This window comes from Labrus bergylta, chromosome 2 (genome assembly GCF_963930695.1).
Source record: "Labrus bergylta chromosome 2, fLabBer1.1, whole genome shotgun sequence".
Lineage (NCBI taxonomy): Eukaryota > Metazoa > Chordata > Actinopteri > Labriformes > Labridae > Labrus > Labrus bergylta.
Window position 1 is genome coordinate 10,150,577 of NC_089196.1, and position 18,475 is coordinate 10,169,051.

Genomic DNA, 18,475 nt, shown 5'->3' on the forward strand with positions numbered 1-18,475 from the left:
GCAGAGAGCCATAATGTCCCAGTAATCGAAGTAGAATTGTTAAAAAGGCCGCACACAAAAAGCTGAAAATGTAGTGACAAGCATGAAAAGCGCTCATGCGATGAGAAACACAGGGGCACCCCAGGGTCCTCGAAGGCCAAACAGCCACCCTAAGCATTGTTGTTACAATATTTGACCCACTTTGACTGCAATCTCTGCTGCTTTTATGTGATAATCAACTAATTAAATTTACTAATTTGTCTCACTCCATGGATAATAGCTGACATTTTACTCCCTGTCATAGACCTTATTTGGAATATTAAACTTAATTTTAATTCAATATTAAACAATATTCACAGGAGGGAAATTCTAACATTATTATCATGTATCTATAATTAACACACTTATTATTAGAAGATATAATATTCTAATACTGTTTTATTTATTTATTGTGCTGCAGTGAGTAAATTATTAAATTAACAATCTTTATTTAATCACCTTACTAGTCTGCTGCTGTAATCACACTATACAAAAGAAGTACCACAATTCTAGAAGTTATTTTACAATTTCAAATTAAATTATTAATGCTCGTGAAATTATTTATGCGTGTAATATGTGCGTGCGCGAATGGCGCGTGCGCGAATGGCTAAACTTCTAAAAAAAAATCTGACTTTTTCTACGTTAGCTTTTTTTAGCTAGCTGCTAAATTAAACTATTTTTTATTTCATCGTTAAATTGTTGCTAGATCTCCTGTGCCGCATGCTAAATCGCATTGTTTCAAATTAAATAAAATAGCCTCACAATAAATGGAATAAAGAGAGAAAATGAAAAATAATAATTGATGAGGAAAAAAATTGCGATCAGATTTTTACCGGTGGAAGACAGGAAGTCAAATTAAACAATCTGAGTAAAATCAGTGCATCAGATTTTTTTTTTTTTAATAAAATATGAATTCAATGTATTTGTGCTTATTGGAAACTTAATTTTAAACTACGCTATCCTATCTAAAACAACGTATTTAAAAGAAATACAGTTTGACATATTTGAGTGATTATTAAGCCGATGTTAGTGATGAATAAAGAGCACAAGAAGCACCCAGGAAACAGACACACAGCTGTCAGAGAGCGGAATGAAAACCGAGACTGCACGCGTGCACATTCTCGGGCCTGATTGGCATCACATCCTTTTTTTTTTTTTTTTGTCATCAACCCTCTGTTTCCGCAGAAAGAAATGTTGAAAATATCATGGGTCACCGTGACAATAATAAAAGTCAAACATGTAAATATAACAGGTAGCCTGCATGAGCGCTGATCAATGCGAGCGTCCTGCAGTGTGAGCACTCTGCTGCACACATCTCCAGTCCTCTCATTTAAAAATATGCACATTTTGTAAAAAGCTGAAATTCATCTCAACCTGTTCCTTCTATTTTATTACTTTTAAAATTTGGCAAGAAGCAAAATGTCAACCTTAAAACTCGACTAAAGCAGCACTGGAAACATTTAATTCAGCCTATATCAATCCTCCATGTTAGTTTAAATATATGTTGGTTTTTTTTACACTTGATTAAATCCTGTAGGCCTACAAATCAAACACGACTTATCAGGCCGAGCGGCTTTTCAGACTGTGAATGATACACATACACACTCAGACACACACACACCATGACATACACAACCGAGGCCTCGAGGCCAGCCAACGCCATCACAATGTCTTTTTCTCAAATCACTGCACACCAACCAGAGCCGTCTGAAGAAATGCACAAAGGGAGAGAAAAGGAGAGGAGCAGATATTGTGCTTACTGTTGGTAGTCGTGTTTGCAGTAAAGTTTTCTTTCTCTGAAGTAACAGCTGGTGGTGAGAGGCTGTTGACACACGGTGCACTGCAAACACTCCTCGTGCCATGAGGAATCGTTGACCCTCATCAGGAAACGGTCGGAGATGGGACGCTGGCATCCTTCACACACGGAGGGATGATGACAGTCGCTCCCTGGAAAAACGGCACAGGAGAAATGGAAGAGAGAAGGCCTGAATCAAGGACTTGAATTGTGTTTCAATACTTTCAAGCGTTACATATCGACACACTGGCTTTCTTAATACATTCAAGTGGGTTTTTATTATTTTTAATGAAATACAAACTACCGATTATAATAGATGGGTATGGCATTTTCTTCCCAACAAGGCCTACAGATACCATCACTCATCCAGTCTTTAGATTAGGCTGCTGGATTTCAAGGGGATGTATATCCTTGACAGTTAAATAACAAAATAGTGACACAATTGTCCTTAAAACTCTATTATTGTGCTCATTTGCGTAAAAGTGAACCTTTGCCGGTATACACGTGCGTAAATCTCAAGAAACAACACATTAGTTAGCATGCATGCAAAGTGTTTGCAGCCAGGTATGAATAACAAACTCTCTCACACTTAAGGGTTTTTGTTGACGTTTTTTAAAAGACTTAAGACTCACCGAGCATGACTCCGAGAGTGGCCTGTCCCGAGCGCAGGGGATGATCTTCAATTTTTATGCCGTCCAGCATGATGCACGTCTCGGTCTGTTCTCCCACGGAGAGGCGCTCCAGTGACACCAGACCTGTTGCAATATCCATAAGAAGACGAATAAAGTCAGACTTGACAAGGGGAAATCCACAAAGCGTGCCTGTCTGTCTGCGTGGAGGGAGAAGAGCGTGAACAGGGACGAGGTGGAAACCTGTTGAAACCGTTCGGTGCTCCGCGTGACACAGACTCAGCCTGCAGCTCGGAGGAGAAAAATGGGAAATGAGCTTTAGTGGAAGAAATGCAAAAAAGTCGACTTTGAACTCGCACTAGTTCTAAAGTAAAGATAGTTTGAGCCGGCTACGTACATCCCAGATGTGTGAGAGCCGCTTGGAGGGACAGAAAGCAAACAATAAAGGTGTAAAAGTCTCTGAACAGTCACCTGTTATGAATACAGACTGAGGAAGCTCTATCTTCAAGCCGACCAGAGAAAGCGGGGCTTCTTCCCGGAATGACACTTTAGTCAAGGATGAGACGAAGAAGAAAAAGTTGACAACAAATCCCCCCCAAAAAAATGTAAAGCAGAGTGTGTGTCTGTTGATGTCCCAGCCGGCTGTAACTCTTTAGAAGTAACGCGGACGGTTGGTTGGTTTGTGCTCCTGTCGCTGCAAAAGTCTGAGATCGAGATTGAAGCGGGTGGATCCTCCCACTCCTGCATGCATGGCTTCACTTTTTTCTTTCCCCCATTCACCGCCGTTGGGATGCGATTGGAGCAGAGTACAGTGTGCAGCACACAGTCCAATAACAACACACACACACACACACACACACAACGAGGAAACCGATCATCAATAGACTAGAGACAGAAAAATGATATTTTACAGACAATGATGCAGCAGAAAAAAACATTAATAACAACAGTTGTTATAGGCCAAAGCAAAAATGATAGAAAAATAATACAAATTAAAACAGCGTTATTTTAATTATCATTCCAAGTAGCCGATAATATAATGCGTTTTGTGGTAAAATAGCACCTCTGTGGAGATAATTCAGAAAAAAAAGAAAAAAAAAACAGGCGTGGGAGGAAAAAAAAAAACTATGTATAGGCCTACATATACGTAGATTTGATATTGATGATGAATTGTTATATTTGGCTCAGTATAGTGAAACCGAGATGAGCATCTCTTGCATTTTTTTCTCTTTGTGTATTGTTTTAGTGGAAGCTGCTGTCTCCTTTCAGCTGATGCACCTGGCGATCAGAGTGATAACAGCGCTCTGTGCAGCACCAACAGGGCCGATACCAGACAGATATCTGGCTCTTGGTCGGAAAATATTCCAAATGATTATAATATTGTAAAATGTCATTGATAGAAAATACATCTGACTGACTTGTGCTTGATTTATTTTGCAGAAACACAGGGGTAAACATCTTTTTCTTGTTGTCTTGAGTATTCCTAAAACAAGGTATTATTTGTGTATTTGTGTGTGTGTGTGTGTGTGTGTGTGTGTGTGTGTGTGTGTGTGTGTGTGTAATTATTTTTGCCATTAGAATAAATATAGCCTACTTGTGGCATATGGGCGTTGCAGGATTTGTAAGTTGGCACAATGGCGAATGAAAAAAAGATGAAAGATGAAGATGAAAAATGATTAGCTGATATTTTCGTTATGGTGTTATCAAGACGTATACGCAGAGACATGGGGACCGTTTCACTGAGGCCTGTCGACAATAACAGCTCTGTTAACAGGATTGTGCACTGCTTCCATGACACGCTGCGAGAGGATCATTGTTACCATCTTTTTTTTTTCTAAAAGCAAGTTTATACAAGCAAGACAACAGAACAGCACAAGACACATGGAAAAGCTATAGGCATGCTTCAAGTTTAAGGAAGCTGATGCTAGTTTATATGTTGACTTTATTTGATACCGCTTCAAAATAACAGGCCTGATAATCAACTGAATTAGCGGTTAAGTAAATATAATTACATGTAAGAGAAGGCAGACCAACCCTTATAGACAATTACACATCTGACATTAAAGTTCAATAATACTAAGAACAATAATAGTAATACAAAATATGATTAGGCCTAATAGTAGTAATAATAATAGTTTGCAATTATGTGGAGAATAAAAAGTCCTTCTATAACGTATTGTGTAATAAAGGTCAATTTAATTGATGGGAGGATAATAAAATCATATATTTTTTTAGATTGATCTCAAGTCTGCCTCAGTGTTTACCTTCAGTTAGGCCTGGATGTTTTGTTTCTGATGTTCTTTGTGAAGCATCCAAGCGATGACCTGTAGCCTAGATCTGAAGACGGAGCCGGAGCTGCTGGCCTCGCCCTCTGCTGGTCAGACAACGAACTGCAGCAGCTATACACAGGCGCTATAGAACAGACAAAAAAAATCTCGTTTTCGCATTGATTGACAAATTCTGAAATGGTGAAGCCATCACAGAAATGTAAAGCACAAAGGACATTCAGTATTGCAGTAGGCCTATTGCCTATTTTTGTATTTCATGAAAGGACACAGATGTAGGCCTATTCTCTCTCTCTCTGGTAAGATCACTCCATACCTGACAGTCATGAAGTCATCCTCCCCCGGCTTAGATTTTTTTTTCCTCCCTATTTCCAGCTTCTCTATCAGCATGGGGCCAATTCCCTCCGCCTCACACTATATTGGATTATCTCATACCAATAAGCGGCATTATGAGCTGAACAATATCAATACAAAATAATCAATACAGTTTCTTAAAACATATTAAGCCTGTGTTATCCTGCTTGTCCTCCGCCAGCTCCCTCGTTCATTTAGCAGCCATCGGCCGGGTCACTTGTGTGAATGAGGACATCAAACATTCATTCAATAAATCAATCCGCCAACTTTTAGCTCGCGGGTTTTTAATGAGCCCCCCCCCCCCCCCCACACACACACACACACACACACACACCCCACCCCTCACCTCACCTCTGAACGAGAGGGGGAAACACACGCGAGCAGGTGTGAGAAGGAGGAAAAACGCTCTACTAAAGTTTAGTAATGTATCTTAAAGTAAGCAGAACTGTTGCGTCCATCGGAAAGGTAAGAGAGAGCACATTCCTGCAGCCTCGCGGACAGCTGCGATTTGGATTAAGAGCTTAAAATTTAGACTAATCATTTGAAATATCGAGGACGAAAATATGTAACGCAGGGGGTGATTGCAAAAATAAATAGTTCGGGGGAAAAAAAAAAGCTAAAATATGATTAGCCTATTTAAATAACCAGCGGAAGAAAAGGGGGGAAAACAAATCTGTGAATCTTTGCAAAGTTTTGACGGCGTTGTAATTCAAATTGACAGATTCAAATCGACAGTTTGGAGAAAAATGCATCAAAAAACGAATAATTTTACGAGCATTTATCAGCCTTGTGCTTTTACGTCTTTCTAAATGTAGTTTGACTGGGTTTATATCGACAAAGAATAACACCTAACTGAGCTTCAGTAATTCCATGCAATAAATAAATCAAATTATTCCTCCGTTTAATTTATGCCTTGTCTGAACAAGTGCATCAATCAAATTAGAATATACACATATAGACAATTTATCTGCTTTAATTACATTAACTTCCCGCTGTTTACAAGCCACGCAGGATCCATTCATTATGAGCTCAGAAAATAACTCACACAACTCTCACTGAGTCAGGCCTCAGAGCCTCAGGCTGATCAATCACACAGAGATAATCCTCAACGTAAATCCTTCAAATATTACAATGAATATATGAACAGGAACACGCTTCTATGGGCACATCTATTGCGTTTTAAATGTCGCCACAGTTGTGTTTGAGCGCGTTTGTTTTATATAAGCAAAACAAGGCGCACTGATTAGCATTTAAAAAAAATTAAACCCCTCTGTGAAAAAGGGAAGGACACTTCTCATGCTCCAAGGAGAAACGCAGCAAAGCAAAGACATCATGGCTCCCTAAATTGCAGGGCTGCAGGACTTTGATAGTTAACTCCTTTTGATCTTTTAATGAGCGTTTCGAAGCTCTCCATGATGCTTTTTTTAAAAGCTCCAATGAACAAAAAAAAACAAAACGGGTTACTTAATTTGTTGGCTGCACAGTTTCACTCGAGCTTCTGCAAAAAGTCAGCAGCAGCAGAACATCCTCTGAGGCTTTCAAAAACCTAAACTTTTTCGATTATCGTCAATATGCAAATTTTTATACTGGAGATTCTGTAAAAACTGTCAGTGCTGCTGTCAGAGGGTTTGAGGGCAGATCACTTTCTTCGTCCAGACGACGGATCCGCTGACTGCTCCTGGATCAGCAGAATGAAGGTTTGCACTTCGGCAACTACATACTGTCTTTGCTGAGTATTTATGTTTTCGCCAGTTTTTTTGTTGCTTTCATAAAATATCGTTACATTTACAAAGAATCAAAAAGGCAGAGCTGCAATAACGAATAGGACACATAGGGCCCCACAGGCCTGAGGGCCCTTCAGTTCTAAATTAACAACTGGTTTAATTTCACTTTTCTTTAAAATTTAAATCCCAAATTAGATTTTTCTACCTGTGCTTTAAATATGAATATTTTACAAGCATTATTTGCGTGCATTAAATTCGCATTGAACGGTTCATTTGCAATATATAGAGTGGATATATTGAGATAACACCCCCCTCTCCCCTCAGTCACATTTTTCTGCTTTCATTCGACTGAGCAACATTCTCCGTTTGACTGAGACAGCCAAAAAAAATGATACTGCAGGATAATCCCAACTCCCCGGGGATTAGGCCAAAGTATAATACAGCACTGTCAACCCATGCTGAGATTTGTTTATGTTATGATTTATTGGATCTGCCGGTTTTTTCTTCGTTTTTTTTTTCACTGACAAATGTATTGAGTTCCTGACAGATGGTCTGACAGAGTCTGTGTGTGACAGACACGACTGGAAAGTGTTTACCTGCAGCTGTGCACTTTGTTACGACACAGAGGAAAACTGAAGCTGTAATGAACCTAATATAAGATTTCATAATAAAGACCAGTGATACAATTACAACTGGAAAAATATATCAATTATTAAACTTAAACTGCCATTACTACTTTAATCCCTATTTATGTGCATTAAACCATGTAGCTCTATGACGCAATACGTTTCATTCAAAAATAATGCAATTAAAGAAAAATGAAAAGATCAGGATAGATAGATAGAGATAGATAGTGAGAAAGCTAAAATAAATAGGTTATTTCAAAGGAAAATATTGATTTGAAGTGGTTACAACATTTACTGTAAATAAACTGCTGTAATTTAGAGATTAATTAAACGTATGAGTGTTTTTGCATAGCAGGGATACATCTGAATATCAGGGTCAGAGACGTGCAAACATTTCAGTCCTCCATCTCCATGTTAAAGCTCTATTTACATTTATTTCATGTGTGTGACTTTAAGTCCAACATATGAACCATTTGATTTAAAATGTTTAAAAGGGAAACCTACTATTCTTTAAAAATGATAGTAATTTATTTTCTGTTATTTTGGTTGGGATCATATCTGCACATCATCACTCTACAGACTCTCTCTGACTTGTTTTTGAAGTAAAGGTTCATCTGGTGACAGTGATCCAGGATGCAATCAGATTTATGCACCATGTCCTCCGACTCAGTCTCAACACAGCATTACCTCATTGTTGTTTTATACATACTACAGAACCCCCTAAATACTGCGATCTGAATTACAATGTTTCCCCCTGCTGGACAAAAACAGGCAGTACAACTAACTCTGCTGCTCCAAAGCAAAACCCCATACATAACTTTATAATATATCGAAACTACAAATAACAAATATCAAAACTAAAAACAAAGAAACTGTTATAATATATTGTTTTAAAAGAGGTTAAAAAAGATATTGGTTAATAGGTTAAAAGGCAGCACAACAAACATAAAGTATAAATAAACATAAATGTGATTATTTCACATTATACATAAAAACAATTTATTATACAGTCATTTGAATTTTTACAAACTTGTAATGAAGTACTGAACACAGGATTAGCCTTTTCTTAAACTCCACTTAAAAGTCTGTTTTAAAAATGTCCATATTAAACTTATCATGTCGTTTTAAATACATTTTTTGGAGCAGGTATAAAGTTTTTTTTTTTTATTATTACAATATGTTTATGCAGATTGTTATTCTGTATCTTGCACTCTGTTCTGTGTTTTTAAAGGCCCATCCAGAGATGGACATTGCAAATGAGCTTATAGGCTATAAATGCTGTAGTGTGTGGCCACGCCTTATGTGCTCCATACTTGTCCCAACACAAATAAACATGAAATAAATAAAACATAAACTAAGATTTATTTATAGATTAATTACTGCAAGTCTTTTTTTCCCATGATAAATAATAATACAAACCAAAATAACATCTATAATGAACTCACCTGACTTGAATATGCTGATAATTCAATTTTGACGTTTTAAGTAATGTAATGTAGTCTTATATATTTTTTTAAAAGGTGAATTTAAAAAACAAAGTGTCAGGAATGTGAGAATGTTTTTTTCTCCGCCTTAAGGTGATCTTTTCTGAACATGAGCACCAAACAACTCCATAAAGTGTAGAGTTCATTTAAAGAACTCAATACAAATAAAATATATGTCATTTAAATTACTATATATATTTGATAGAAATTATAGAAATATTAACGTTTTAATATGTTTTATGTACCTCATTATTAAATTGTATGTTTGGTTATATCTGACTCTGTTAGTGTTCAGTCAACCCTTCTGACCTCGAGTCATTATTAGAATGTGAAAGTTTATTTAGTTATTTAGTATTTCTTTTTAGTAAACACAGCTGAAGATATATAAGAGGTATACATTTTCTCGCTGTTTGTTGATTGTAAAATGTTTCTGTGCTTTTCAACTCTCATTTTGCAGTTACACCTTACAAAGATATTTCACTGTTTGATGTTTGATCCTGAATGACAAACATTTAAAATAAACAAACACTAACTAAATCAATTTTTCATAGTTTTTTTTCCATGTTTATTTTGTGTCATTAAATCTTTATTGTTTTTCATATGTCACCTTCAGTTAACTAATGAGAGAAACCTTTTTTTTTCATCATAATTAATGATCTATGACTTTTAAAGAGTTGTATTTCTTCACTATTTCTTCCCTTTATTTGTTTCTCATCAAAGCTAAATAGTCAATTTAACAGGATTTTTGTTGAGTAGAACAATGATAATAATTTCAAACAAAAACGAATTCCAAATGTTTGGTTCTACGCGCAGTGAATGCTTTTCTTCTTCCAGGGGGATTATCTTCAAAACATTCAACACAGTTTTTCAAAGTTGGATCCCAGATGGTAACAGATGATACATTATGAAACGCAGCAATAACAAAATCTCTTTATCCTGTGATGTGGGGATCTCCCCTTCCCTTCTGTTTCACTTCACACACAGGCCACGGCCAAACATCTTCATGTGAGCTTAAGCTGTGCAGACACATGAGGAACGACTTAAAATGGCTCGGCCACTTTTAACTAAATTAAACTTTCTGCTCCAAAATGTCCCCGAGAGGAACGCACCCACAAGTATCTGTGACCTTCTCTGACTGCTGATGAGAAATCTTAAGATCTCCCTCTAACCCAGGACCGTTTCATATCCCACCCAGAGGTGCTGAGTGGGGAAGCGGCACAGAAACAAAACAATTGGTTTGGCCTTTGAGAAAACTTGAAATGTGCATATAGGCTACACGACTGATATTGTACGGTCTGTGATGCCACAGCGGGATACGTGGAATTTGTTGTTACGTGACTGTTTTCATCATTAGCAGAAACCTGAGCTCAGGAAAGATTTGCAGCACCTTTCATCAGACGATCATGTTATTCAGTGGATTTGTCTAAGCAGAAATAATGTTTCCTCTGACAGAAAGAATGAGAGGCTGCAGGAGGCCAGGAGCATGATTTTAGGATGTGTGCCATTAACAACAAGAGTATACCCGCTCCTCGTGTGGAAGGCATACATTCTTTTTCTGATGAATAAATTGCATGTGCTCCCACACTTTGTGGTTGAAGTAGTGAAAGATATTCTAAAAACATCTAGATAAACATTGGAATTAAATTAGTCTTTTTTCTTTTACCTTAAAACTCTGGTTAACCTCCTTCAAGCTTCAATCCACGAGTTCTTTCCTCTGCGTGAACAAAAACAGGGACAAAAAAAAAACAACAATAAGAAATTAATCATTCAAATGTGAAGAAAATATGCAGAAAATGTGACTTCTCAGCCATAAAAAAAACAGCAATAAAAAAAAACAATCCATATCATGAGACATCTGTGTATGTGTGATTCTTTTTGGTCTCCATAAAATACAACTGAATATGTTTTGTGTGTACTCAACGTGAGTGTGCGTTCACGTATATGATTGCGGTTGTGTCATTAATAGGCTGCACTTCAGAGAAAAAAAGGTAGAAATCCTCCAGATGTTTTGCAGCTGGGTGGATCTGGTAGTGAAGATCTAGACAGCATCTGTCACAGGCGAACATTTCTAATCTGTCCTGAACATTAGGCAGAGAGCACTAAAAACCCATCACTGGCCGCATGTGCTCGCCACAGTCTCGGCAGACAAAGTTCAAAATTAAAACAAGGGAAAAAAGCTGAGGAATAAAAAAAAAAAATGAAAAGAAGAGTTGAATTTTATCTACATTGTTCCTCTATAGTTTAAATAAAGTGCTAGCTGCTGAACTTTAGGAAAGCAAAAAAAAAAACACACAAAAAGAGCTAACAGGCTAACTGAAGTTTTAGGAGCACAGCGCCTGAGGCTAAAGAGCGGCGCTTTGAACTGGAGGTCCAGCAGAGCTTAGTGAGGTCAAGATCTGTCAGACGGTGAGAAGAGCTAACATCAGAAAGGTCTGGATGAACGCTTTCTGCAACAACAAAGCTTTGTTTGTATTTTACAAACTAAAGAAATACCTGTGCATTGAAGCTCTGGAGCGCAGCTTTCTAATGTACATTTTTGCTTCATGAAATTAACTGATCTAAAAGTTAAAGGACTTCTGTTAAGGAATATTTTTGAGCTTAGTCCAAGCCTTCACAGACAGATGGAACTCACTGTTTCTTGTTTTTTTTCATGGCGTATATGTCATTTATTTCTGGAAATGTTGATAACATTGTTGCTATGTAACTGCTGTAAATCGGGAGCTAACTATGTCTTAAGCTAACATTCTGTGGAACTGTGGGAATTGCTCCAAGCTGACCTTGATGGTCTCTAGATATTTCCCTTCCTGGGTTCATGTGCCTAGTTACCAGTTGGTCAACCTCATGCCCTGTGAACTGACCCTGTCCTCCCTCCGAGGTTTGAAAGAAAAAGAAACCCAATCCTCCAGGGAGCGCTCCGACTAACAAGAAAACTGCTGGTCCGAATCTCTCAGAAGTGCTGTGTTTTCCCACTGGACCACTTTCAGCTTAATAAACATCTTAACTAGCTAGAGGTCCCACGGGGGCTGCTGGGAAATCCTCTGGGCAGCCAGAGCTCAGGAGTCGGCCCTTTATTGCATCCAGGTGGCTGTTAAAAAATGCTGGCCGGCCCTAAATGTCCAATAAAATGCAAGTGGCACCTTCGGGGGTGGACAGGGTCAGTGCACCTGTCTGTGGACGAAAGCTGCACTCCCTCGCCCCTGTCCACTTAGTTTACAGTCACACACTCCAAAGTTGTGCCACCACCATGCCCATGGAAGCATTAGTGTTGGGGTGTAACTTAGGAAGAAGCAGACACACAATGGGTTAGAAGGTGCTGGAGCTAGAATGACCTCATGGAGACTCACAAGAATTACAAGGCAACACAAAACAACTCCGAAAACAAACAAAGAACCAGAAACAAACGACAAAACGATCACAAAGAAAAACAAAACGACCACAAAGAGAAACTAAACGACCACAAAGAGAAACTAAACGAGCAGAGAGACACACTTAGAAACCACAATAGAAGCAAACCTATGAAAATAAATGCAAAAGGACTACAAGCAACAGCTAAACAAACACAAACACAGATTCAATAATGATTACAAAGACAATGAAATGTCTATAAAGACGATTAAAAACAACAACGATCAAACAACATTTACAGCTGCAAAATGACAACATAAGAAAATCAGGACAAAAGGACATTCTAAATGATTATAAAAGTGAAAAATGAAAACAATTGTGAACAAATGGAGCACTTAGAGACACAAACAGACAATAAGGACATTTAAAACAACTTTCGTGACACTGAAAAGTAGTTCTAACTGAATGCAAAATGAGAACAGAGCCACAAACAAAAAACAAAAAAGGCAAAAATGCATTTTTAAAGAAATGTAAAAATAACTAAGTCAGGGTGCTGGATTGGGTTTTTGGTTTTGTCGCACGCCCGACGTGCAGCAGCCATGGGTTTGAATCTGACCACAGCTCTCTGCTGCATGTCATTCCCTACTCTCTACTCTCTCCTGTCTCTCTTCAGCTGTCCCATTCAATAACGGCAAAAAGGCAAACAATAGTGACAACTTAGTGACAAAGAAAAGACACAAAACCACAATGTAGAGACAAATAAAGCTCAACGCAATTCTAAAGTACCAACAAAGAGAAGCAAAGCAAATAGACACAAATATATCAGAGACACAAAGGACTACAAAGACATAAAAAATCAAAAAACAAACAAATCAACTACATAAAGACTCAAGATACCCATAAAGAAAACACAAAGCCACCTCATAGACAAGGAACAGCACACACTTTCAATAAATGCAAAATGAACACAAAGAGAAGCAACAACAACGGGACTTTACAAAAAAATCACAAAGCAATGAAATACTGCAGAAAAACACAAAATGACACCAAACAAGGCATCTACAAACAAACCACCACCAAGCAGCTATGTTGTGTGTAGTTTCATTTTGTCTATCTCTGTGTCTGTGTCCTCCAGTGTAAGATAAGTGTAGGTGGAGGACTTTAAGATGTGCTATAAGCTGCCAGGTAGCTCGTACGGCCATGGACAGAAAACATACCCTGAAATGTATTCCCAAAAATCCAATGATTTTTAATTGAATCATGATTTCCCTCTAGCAGGTCATTGAAAGCTCTCACATTGTTTTAATGATTAACGAACTTGTGATTTAATGGAGATGCTGGAGATCAATCCCTGTTTGTTTACGACTGCTTCACACGTATGTGAACAGTGGCAGCAGCCTCCCTTCATCTGTCCGGCCTGCTCGCTGTCCAAAGGGAGAGCTAATTGTCCCACAGGTTGTGGACGGATCTGGACGGTGTATTCGGCCTTTGATCTGACTTGAAAGGAGTTAATTGATCTCTGTGTTGCAGGCAGTGTTGGAGGGAAGAAAGAAAGAAAAAAAGAAAAAAAAGGGATGCTTGCTGGTCATTCCCCAACATGTGCAGAAATATCTGAGAGAGAAAACGAGAGGGGGGGAGAGAGAGAGAGAGAGAGAGAGAGAGAGAGAGGGGATGAAGAGAGAGATCACCTCACACCCAGCTCCATCCCTGCTCAATTACAGTAATTTGACTCACATGGGCCGGCCGCCGAGTCAGAGGAAGAGGGGAGGAGAGCCGCTGTGTGGGGGAGGCGAGGGGATCCCTGCTCTGGGAGATCACTCATCTTACCTCAGGCTGAGGTACGCAGAGACAGATTTGATGTGCGGCTCCCCTCGGAGAGCAGCCTGGGGGCTTGTTAAGGTGGCTGTAAGGAGAAGACCACACGTCCGACCTCAGACTTTAAATCTCAGTGGGGCACTCGAAACATTTGATGACGTCAGTGTGGAAGGAAGAGGCAAAAGAATGCTGCAGGTAACTAAATGTTGACTATGAGTTTTACTGCATAAATCATTTGTGTTTCTTGAAATATTTGTTCTTGATTTTAAATCAGTTTCATTACAAAGTACATCCTTTTTAAGGTCACAGAAGGTTTAGCCTCTCCCAGCATGCACTGGGCTGAAAGAACAACATTAGGAAGCACAGTTTCTGTTTGCCGTTTGTTTTTTAGGAAAATAAAAATCCAGTGAACCGTTTTTTGTGACATTACATGTTCTGTCAGTGTGATTTTCTGCATCACCTGCCTGTGAGTCTGTTTGGGTCCAGGTCTGGTCTGGTCCTGCTTTGACAGGCTTCCTGCCTTCACTACTTCACCTCTGTGAGTCTCTGGTCACCCTAGCTCAGGGGGAAACAGGGCTGTCAGGGGGAGAGTGGCAGGCTAAGCCTGTCTTAACACAGCACCTCAAACCACCTCATAAATACAGGCTTCCTTTTCCAATTTCCAAGCGGGCCATCCACCTCTGTCTACATGCTTCCACACTGCTCCATGTCATGTGCCGGGGTGTGAGTTTAAAAATGACCATGGGACATCTGGCCGACTCACAGAGGGTGGGGCTTTGATGTGCTGCTCTGCAGTTCAGCTCAGCATCAACAGAGGAAAAAAAAGTAGACATATGAGTCTGAAGTGGGTCCGGAAGGTCAAAGACAACAAGGAAGTAAAAATACGCCTTAAAAAAGATTCACCACATATGAAATGATAAGCGAAATACAGCAGCCCTTCACTGTAACGATTGTTCAAACAGCTGCTAAGGACAAATGAAGCTGTTTCCATTTTAATTGAAAGTGTGGTCTCTGAAAATCATAATTATTTTCCATATCATACAGCAGGGAGAAAGGAATAGTGAAACCATGTGAGGCAGCTTTTTGATGGGTGCTGCTGGGCCGGGCTCATGAGGGAGTTGTGGTTCTGAGGGCTTGATTGCTCTTTGCCCATCTGGAGAGTTTGGCTGCAAACTTCCTGATACCATGAATGCAAAAGTGCTGATTATCTTCATCTAAACTCTGGTCTCTGATGTGCAGAGCTGATGTCACACTGCTCTACCTGCCGTGTCTCTGAAAAGATCCAGAGCTTGTGTACTGCTTAAACTGGGCAATAAAGGGATACCATTAACACTGGTAAAGCTGCAGATGTTTTACTGTAGTTTAAAGTCAACACTTCTGATGAAAAGAGCAAAAACCAACAATGTGGTAATGCAATAGTAGCTTAGCATGAATGCCCCCAGCCTGTCTATAGCATTCACCTGAGGCCTGTTTGTTCCTCTTCTTGGCACAATTATTTCAAAACAGACTGACACATTAATTTAAAAGAAAATGCCTAATTCAGCTGGGAAATGTAGTTTTTATCTAAAGTAACTCAATCGGATTAAAATGTGCATTTATTGGGAACTAGTAACAGCTAAAGCTAAATACTGAAGAATGTGGGGTGAATTCAAATTAAACTACAGTGCCTGTGTTTCTTACTAAATTCATTTGAATCTACAGACCACACTTGTGAAGAAGAGTTCTATATTGGTGATTTTACTCTTTTCATTGGATATGTGATGTTCAACATTTCTCCTAAGTTTTGTTTACATTTCATACTCCATATAGTACTGCTATATTTTGTGGGGGGCTTTTACTGTAGAGACAGGACAGTGGTAGGAAATCAAGGAGATGAGATAGTGAATGGGAATGACATACAGGAAAGGAGCCGCAGGTCGGATTTGAACCTGGGCCGCCAGCTTTGAGGACTGAAGCCTCCGTATGTGGGGTGCGTGCACTAACCACTACGCTGCCAGCGCTCCTACTGCTATATATTTTTCACATATATTAGATTTTTACAATGGATGCTAATATGAAAACATCTTGATAATTTAGATAAAGTTTGAATAAATGTAGCATTAAAGTGATATAAGCTGCAAAGTATTTTCTCACACATGCCAGTGAAATAGGTGATCACATCTTCACCTTTTTAACTGGTTGTGTGAGAATCTGTTTACGTGTGTCATACTGTTCGTGTGCACTTTGGGCACAGCGGGGAGGAGTGCCGCAGCAGCCTGTCACTGTGCTCCAGGGCATCACTGACACGAGTGTCACCTTCATGAAGGAGCGTGAAAACTGCTCCCTCTGCACAGGATGCTTCAGACCGTCGCTCTGACTCCAGCAGCAGAACAGAGGAGTTAGCGCAAAAGAAACTCGCAGAGGGTTGTCATCTGTTGTTCGCTTCATTAAGCACCTGTGAACACCAGGAGCCATTAAGAAACTTTGGTCAGGAAAATAAATAAATACCTGCACTGTTAGCACAATCCACAACTTCACAAACTTAGCAGGAGAAGAGTCTAATTAACCACAGGCACATTAATCCCCATTAATTACTTTCTAATACTAATTACAACAGGAAAAATGTGCAAATGGATTCTGACAATTTAATTAGCTGCAAATGACACGTGAGCAGGAGTGAGAAGATTGTGATGTTTTGGTATCGAAGTGTAAATCTCGTTGCTGAATCTGGCTGCAAAGTGGAAGCAGAGTAGTTTTTCAAACTATACAGCTATAAATGGGCAAAAGCACATTTAAAAAACTAAGATCTAATGTTGTGTTCTGTTTCTAAGGACCTGACGTGGGCGGGCGTCTGGGGTAAAAGGCTCCTGCATCTCATTGCTCTGCTTGTTGTTGCTGCACGTTGCTCATGATGAACTCTGTGATGGAAAGATGCTTCTGCTGGAAAATAAACATCAGAGGAGCTTGTTCTTGTTTGTCCTCCATGAATGCTGCTCACTGTCAGCACAGCCCTGTTATGAGCACAAGTTCAATCTATTCTAAGCATGATGTCGTTCTTTTCAACACTTCTCATGTGAGCATCAAAGTACGATAAGAAAAATCACTCTCAAAAAATAAATTAAAACACATTTTTGAATTTAATGCCCATAATTGTACATTATTGAAAATACTTTTAAAATAATTATAATAATTTAAATAAAAATAAAAATATTTCCTTTCATTATTTTACATCCTGGAGTCTTTCTGCTGAGTTTCAGTCCTCATGTCTGTGTGTCTCTGTTCGTAAACTTTGGGTGGAGAGTTAGACGGCAATGCTCCTCTCTGTGGTGAAGTTGTATTGAAACTGCAAGAGGAGAAAAAAAGAGAACACAGTTAAAGGCAAAACTAAGAGTCAAAACACAACAAATAACCACTATCCTTCAATAACAAATGTCTTCAAACAACAGAAAGAGTCAAATATATACATGTATAAAATGCTGGAGTGTCACACTAACTGTCCCAACTGAGTGCCATCACAATAATCTAAATACCTTCCCAACCGTTCTAAGATATATATAAGTAAATAAATATTAGAAATGTAATATTGTTATAGTCCAATTTTAAAACTTCAGTCCTACTGTTGACTCATACAGAATACAAAATAGATGGTAGAGCAGAATGTTGATCAGGAAATACAAACAAACACCTCCCCCTTGTGGTAGGTCAGGGACATAACTTTTTGTTTTTAAAGCAAAGGGGCTTTAACAGTTCTTGGCTTAGGTAACTTTTCAAATGCAAGAAAATTTGCTTTTTATTTCGATTATATAATTTTATTTTATTTTTTTAAATGCAAAGATCCACTGCTATAAACAACTGAAATGTTAATGCTAGCGGTCACTTAAGTCTTATTTTGTGACGATCCTAAACAATGGATGAAACACAGTAGAAGGTCAAAAATGATAGCACATTACTTTTAGCCTAGATACAGACCTAGAGGCCAGGATGGGACAGATCCAAACTAGCAGTTTTTTTCTTTTATTGAAAAAGAAAAGTTCAGTGATCACATGATCAGCTAAACTCGCCATCAGTTTATTAGTCCTAAGCAATCTCAGGTCTAAAGTAGGTTGACATAAAAATGATTCCCAAATTCTATGCTGTAAAATGTTAAACTGTTTAATCTTTGAAGAAAGAGAGTGGCCATATTGGATTGTAATTTTATTAGCCAAAACACTGACTCATTTCTCTTATGACAATAAGAGATGACAATGATTGATTCTTATGACAATACAAATATTTTGAACAGCAAGTTCTCAGAGCTGTGACCTAATCTAATCCAATTTCCAAATACTATTCAGCTAACTAATGATCAAACAAACAGTATCAACAGTGATCAGCTGATGGCCAAACTGCTTTCAGTAATGACACAGTAATGATTTTTCATG

General features: G+C 38.6%; 2 protein-coding genes across 8 annotated transcripts in view; both read right to left on the bottom strand.

Annotated features, from left to right (window-relative positions):
- lmx1bb (LIM homeobox transcription factor 1, beta b) overlaps positions 1–17,023 on the bottom strand; it is a 59,517-nt gene extending 42,494 nt beyond the window's left edge. Inside the window, exons 1-7 of one of the 6 annotated variants that reach the window (XM_065964240.1) lie at positions 14,540–17,023; positions 13,995–14,163; positions 12,053–12,191; positions 10,579–10,629; positions 4,707–4,854; positions 2,446–2,568; positions 1,779–1,965 (exon numbers count right to left, since the gene is read on the bottom strand). In XM_065964240.1, coding sequence (XP_065820312.1) covers positions 1,779–1,965; positions 2,446–2,515 — 257 coding nt within the window. In that variant the 5' untranslated portion in view covers positions 2,516–2,568; positions 4,707–4,854; positions 10,579–10,629; ... (1 more) ...; positions 13,995–14,163; positions 14,540–17,023. Of the gene's footprint in view, positions 1–1,778; positions 1,966–2,445; positions 3,192–4,706; positions 4,855–10,578; positions 10,630–12,052; positions 12,192–13,994; positions 14,164–14,535 lie in introns of those variants that run through there. The other 5 variants (XM_020633072.3, XM_065964241.1, XM_065964242.1 and 2 more) reach the window with 5 other exon arrangements.
- A 145-nt stretch (positions 17,024–17,168) lies between these two features.
- Positions 17,169–18,475, bottom strand: part of mvb12bb (multivesicular body subunit 12Bb) — a 37,762-nt gene continuing 36,455 nt past the window's right edge. For both annotated transcript variants that reach the window (XM_020632944.3, XM_020632943.3), the window contains one exon: positions 17,169–17,397. In XM_020632944.3, the coding sequence (XP_020488600.1) occupies positions 17,356–17,397 (42 nt within the window). In that variant the 3' untranslated portion in view covers positions 17,169–17,355. The remainder of the gene's footprint in view (positions 17,398–18,475) is intronic.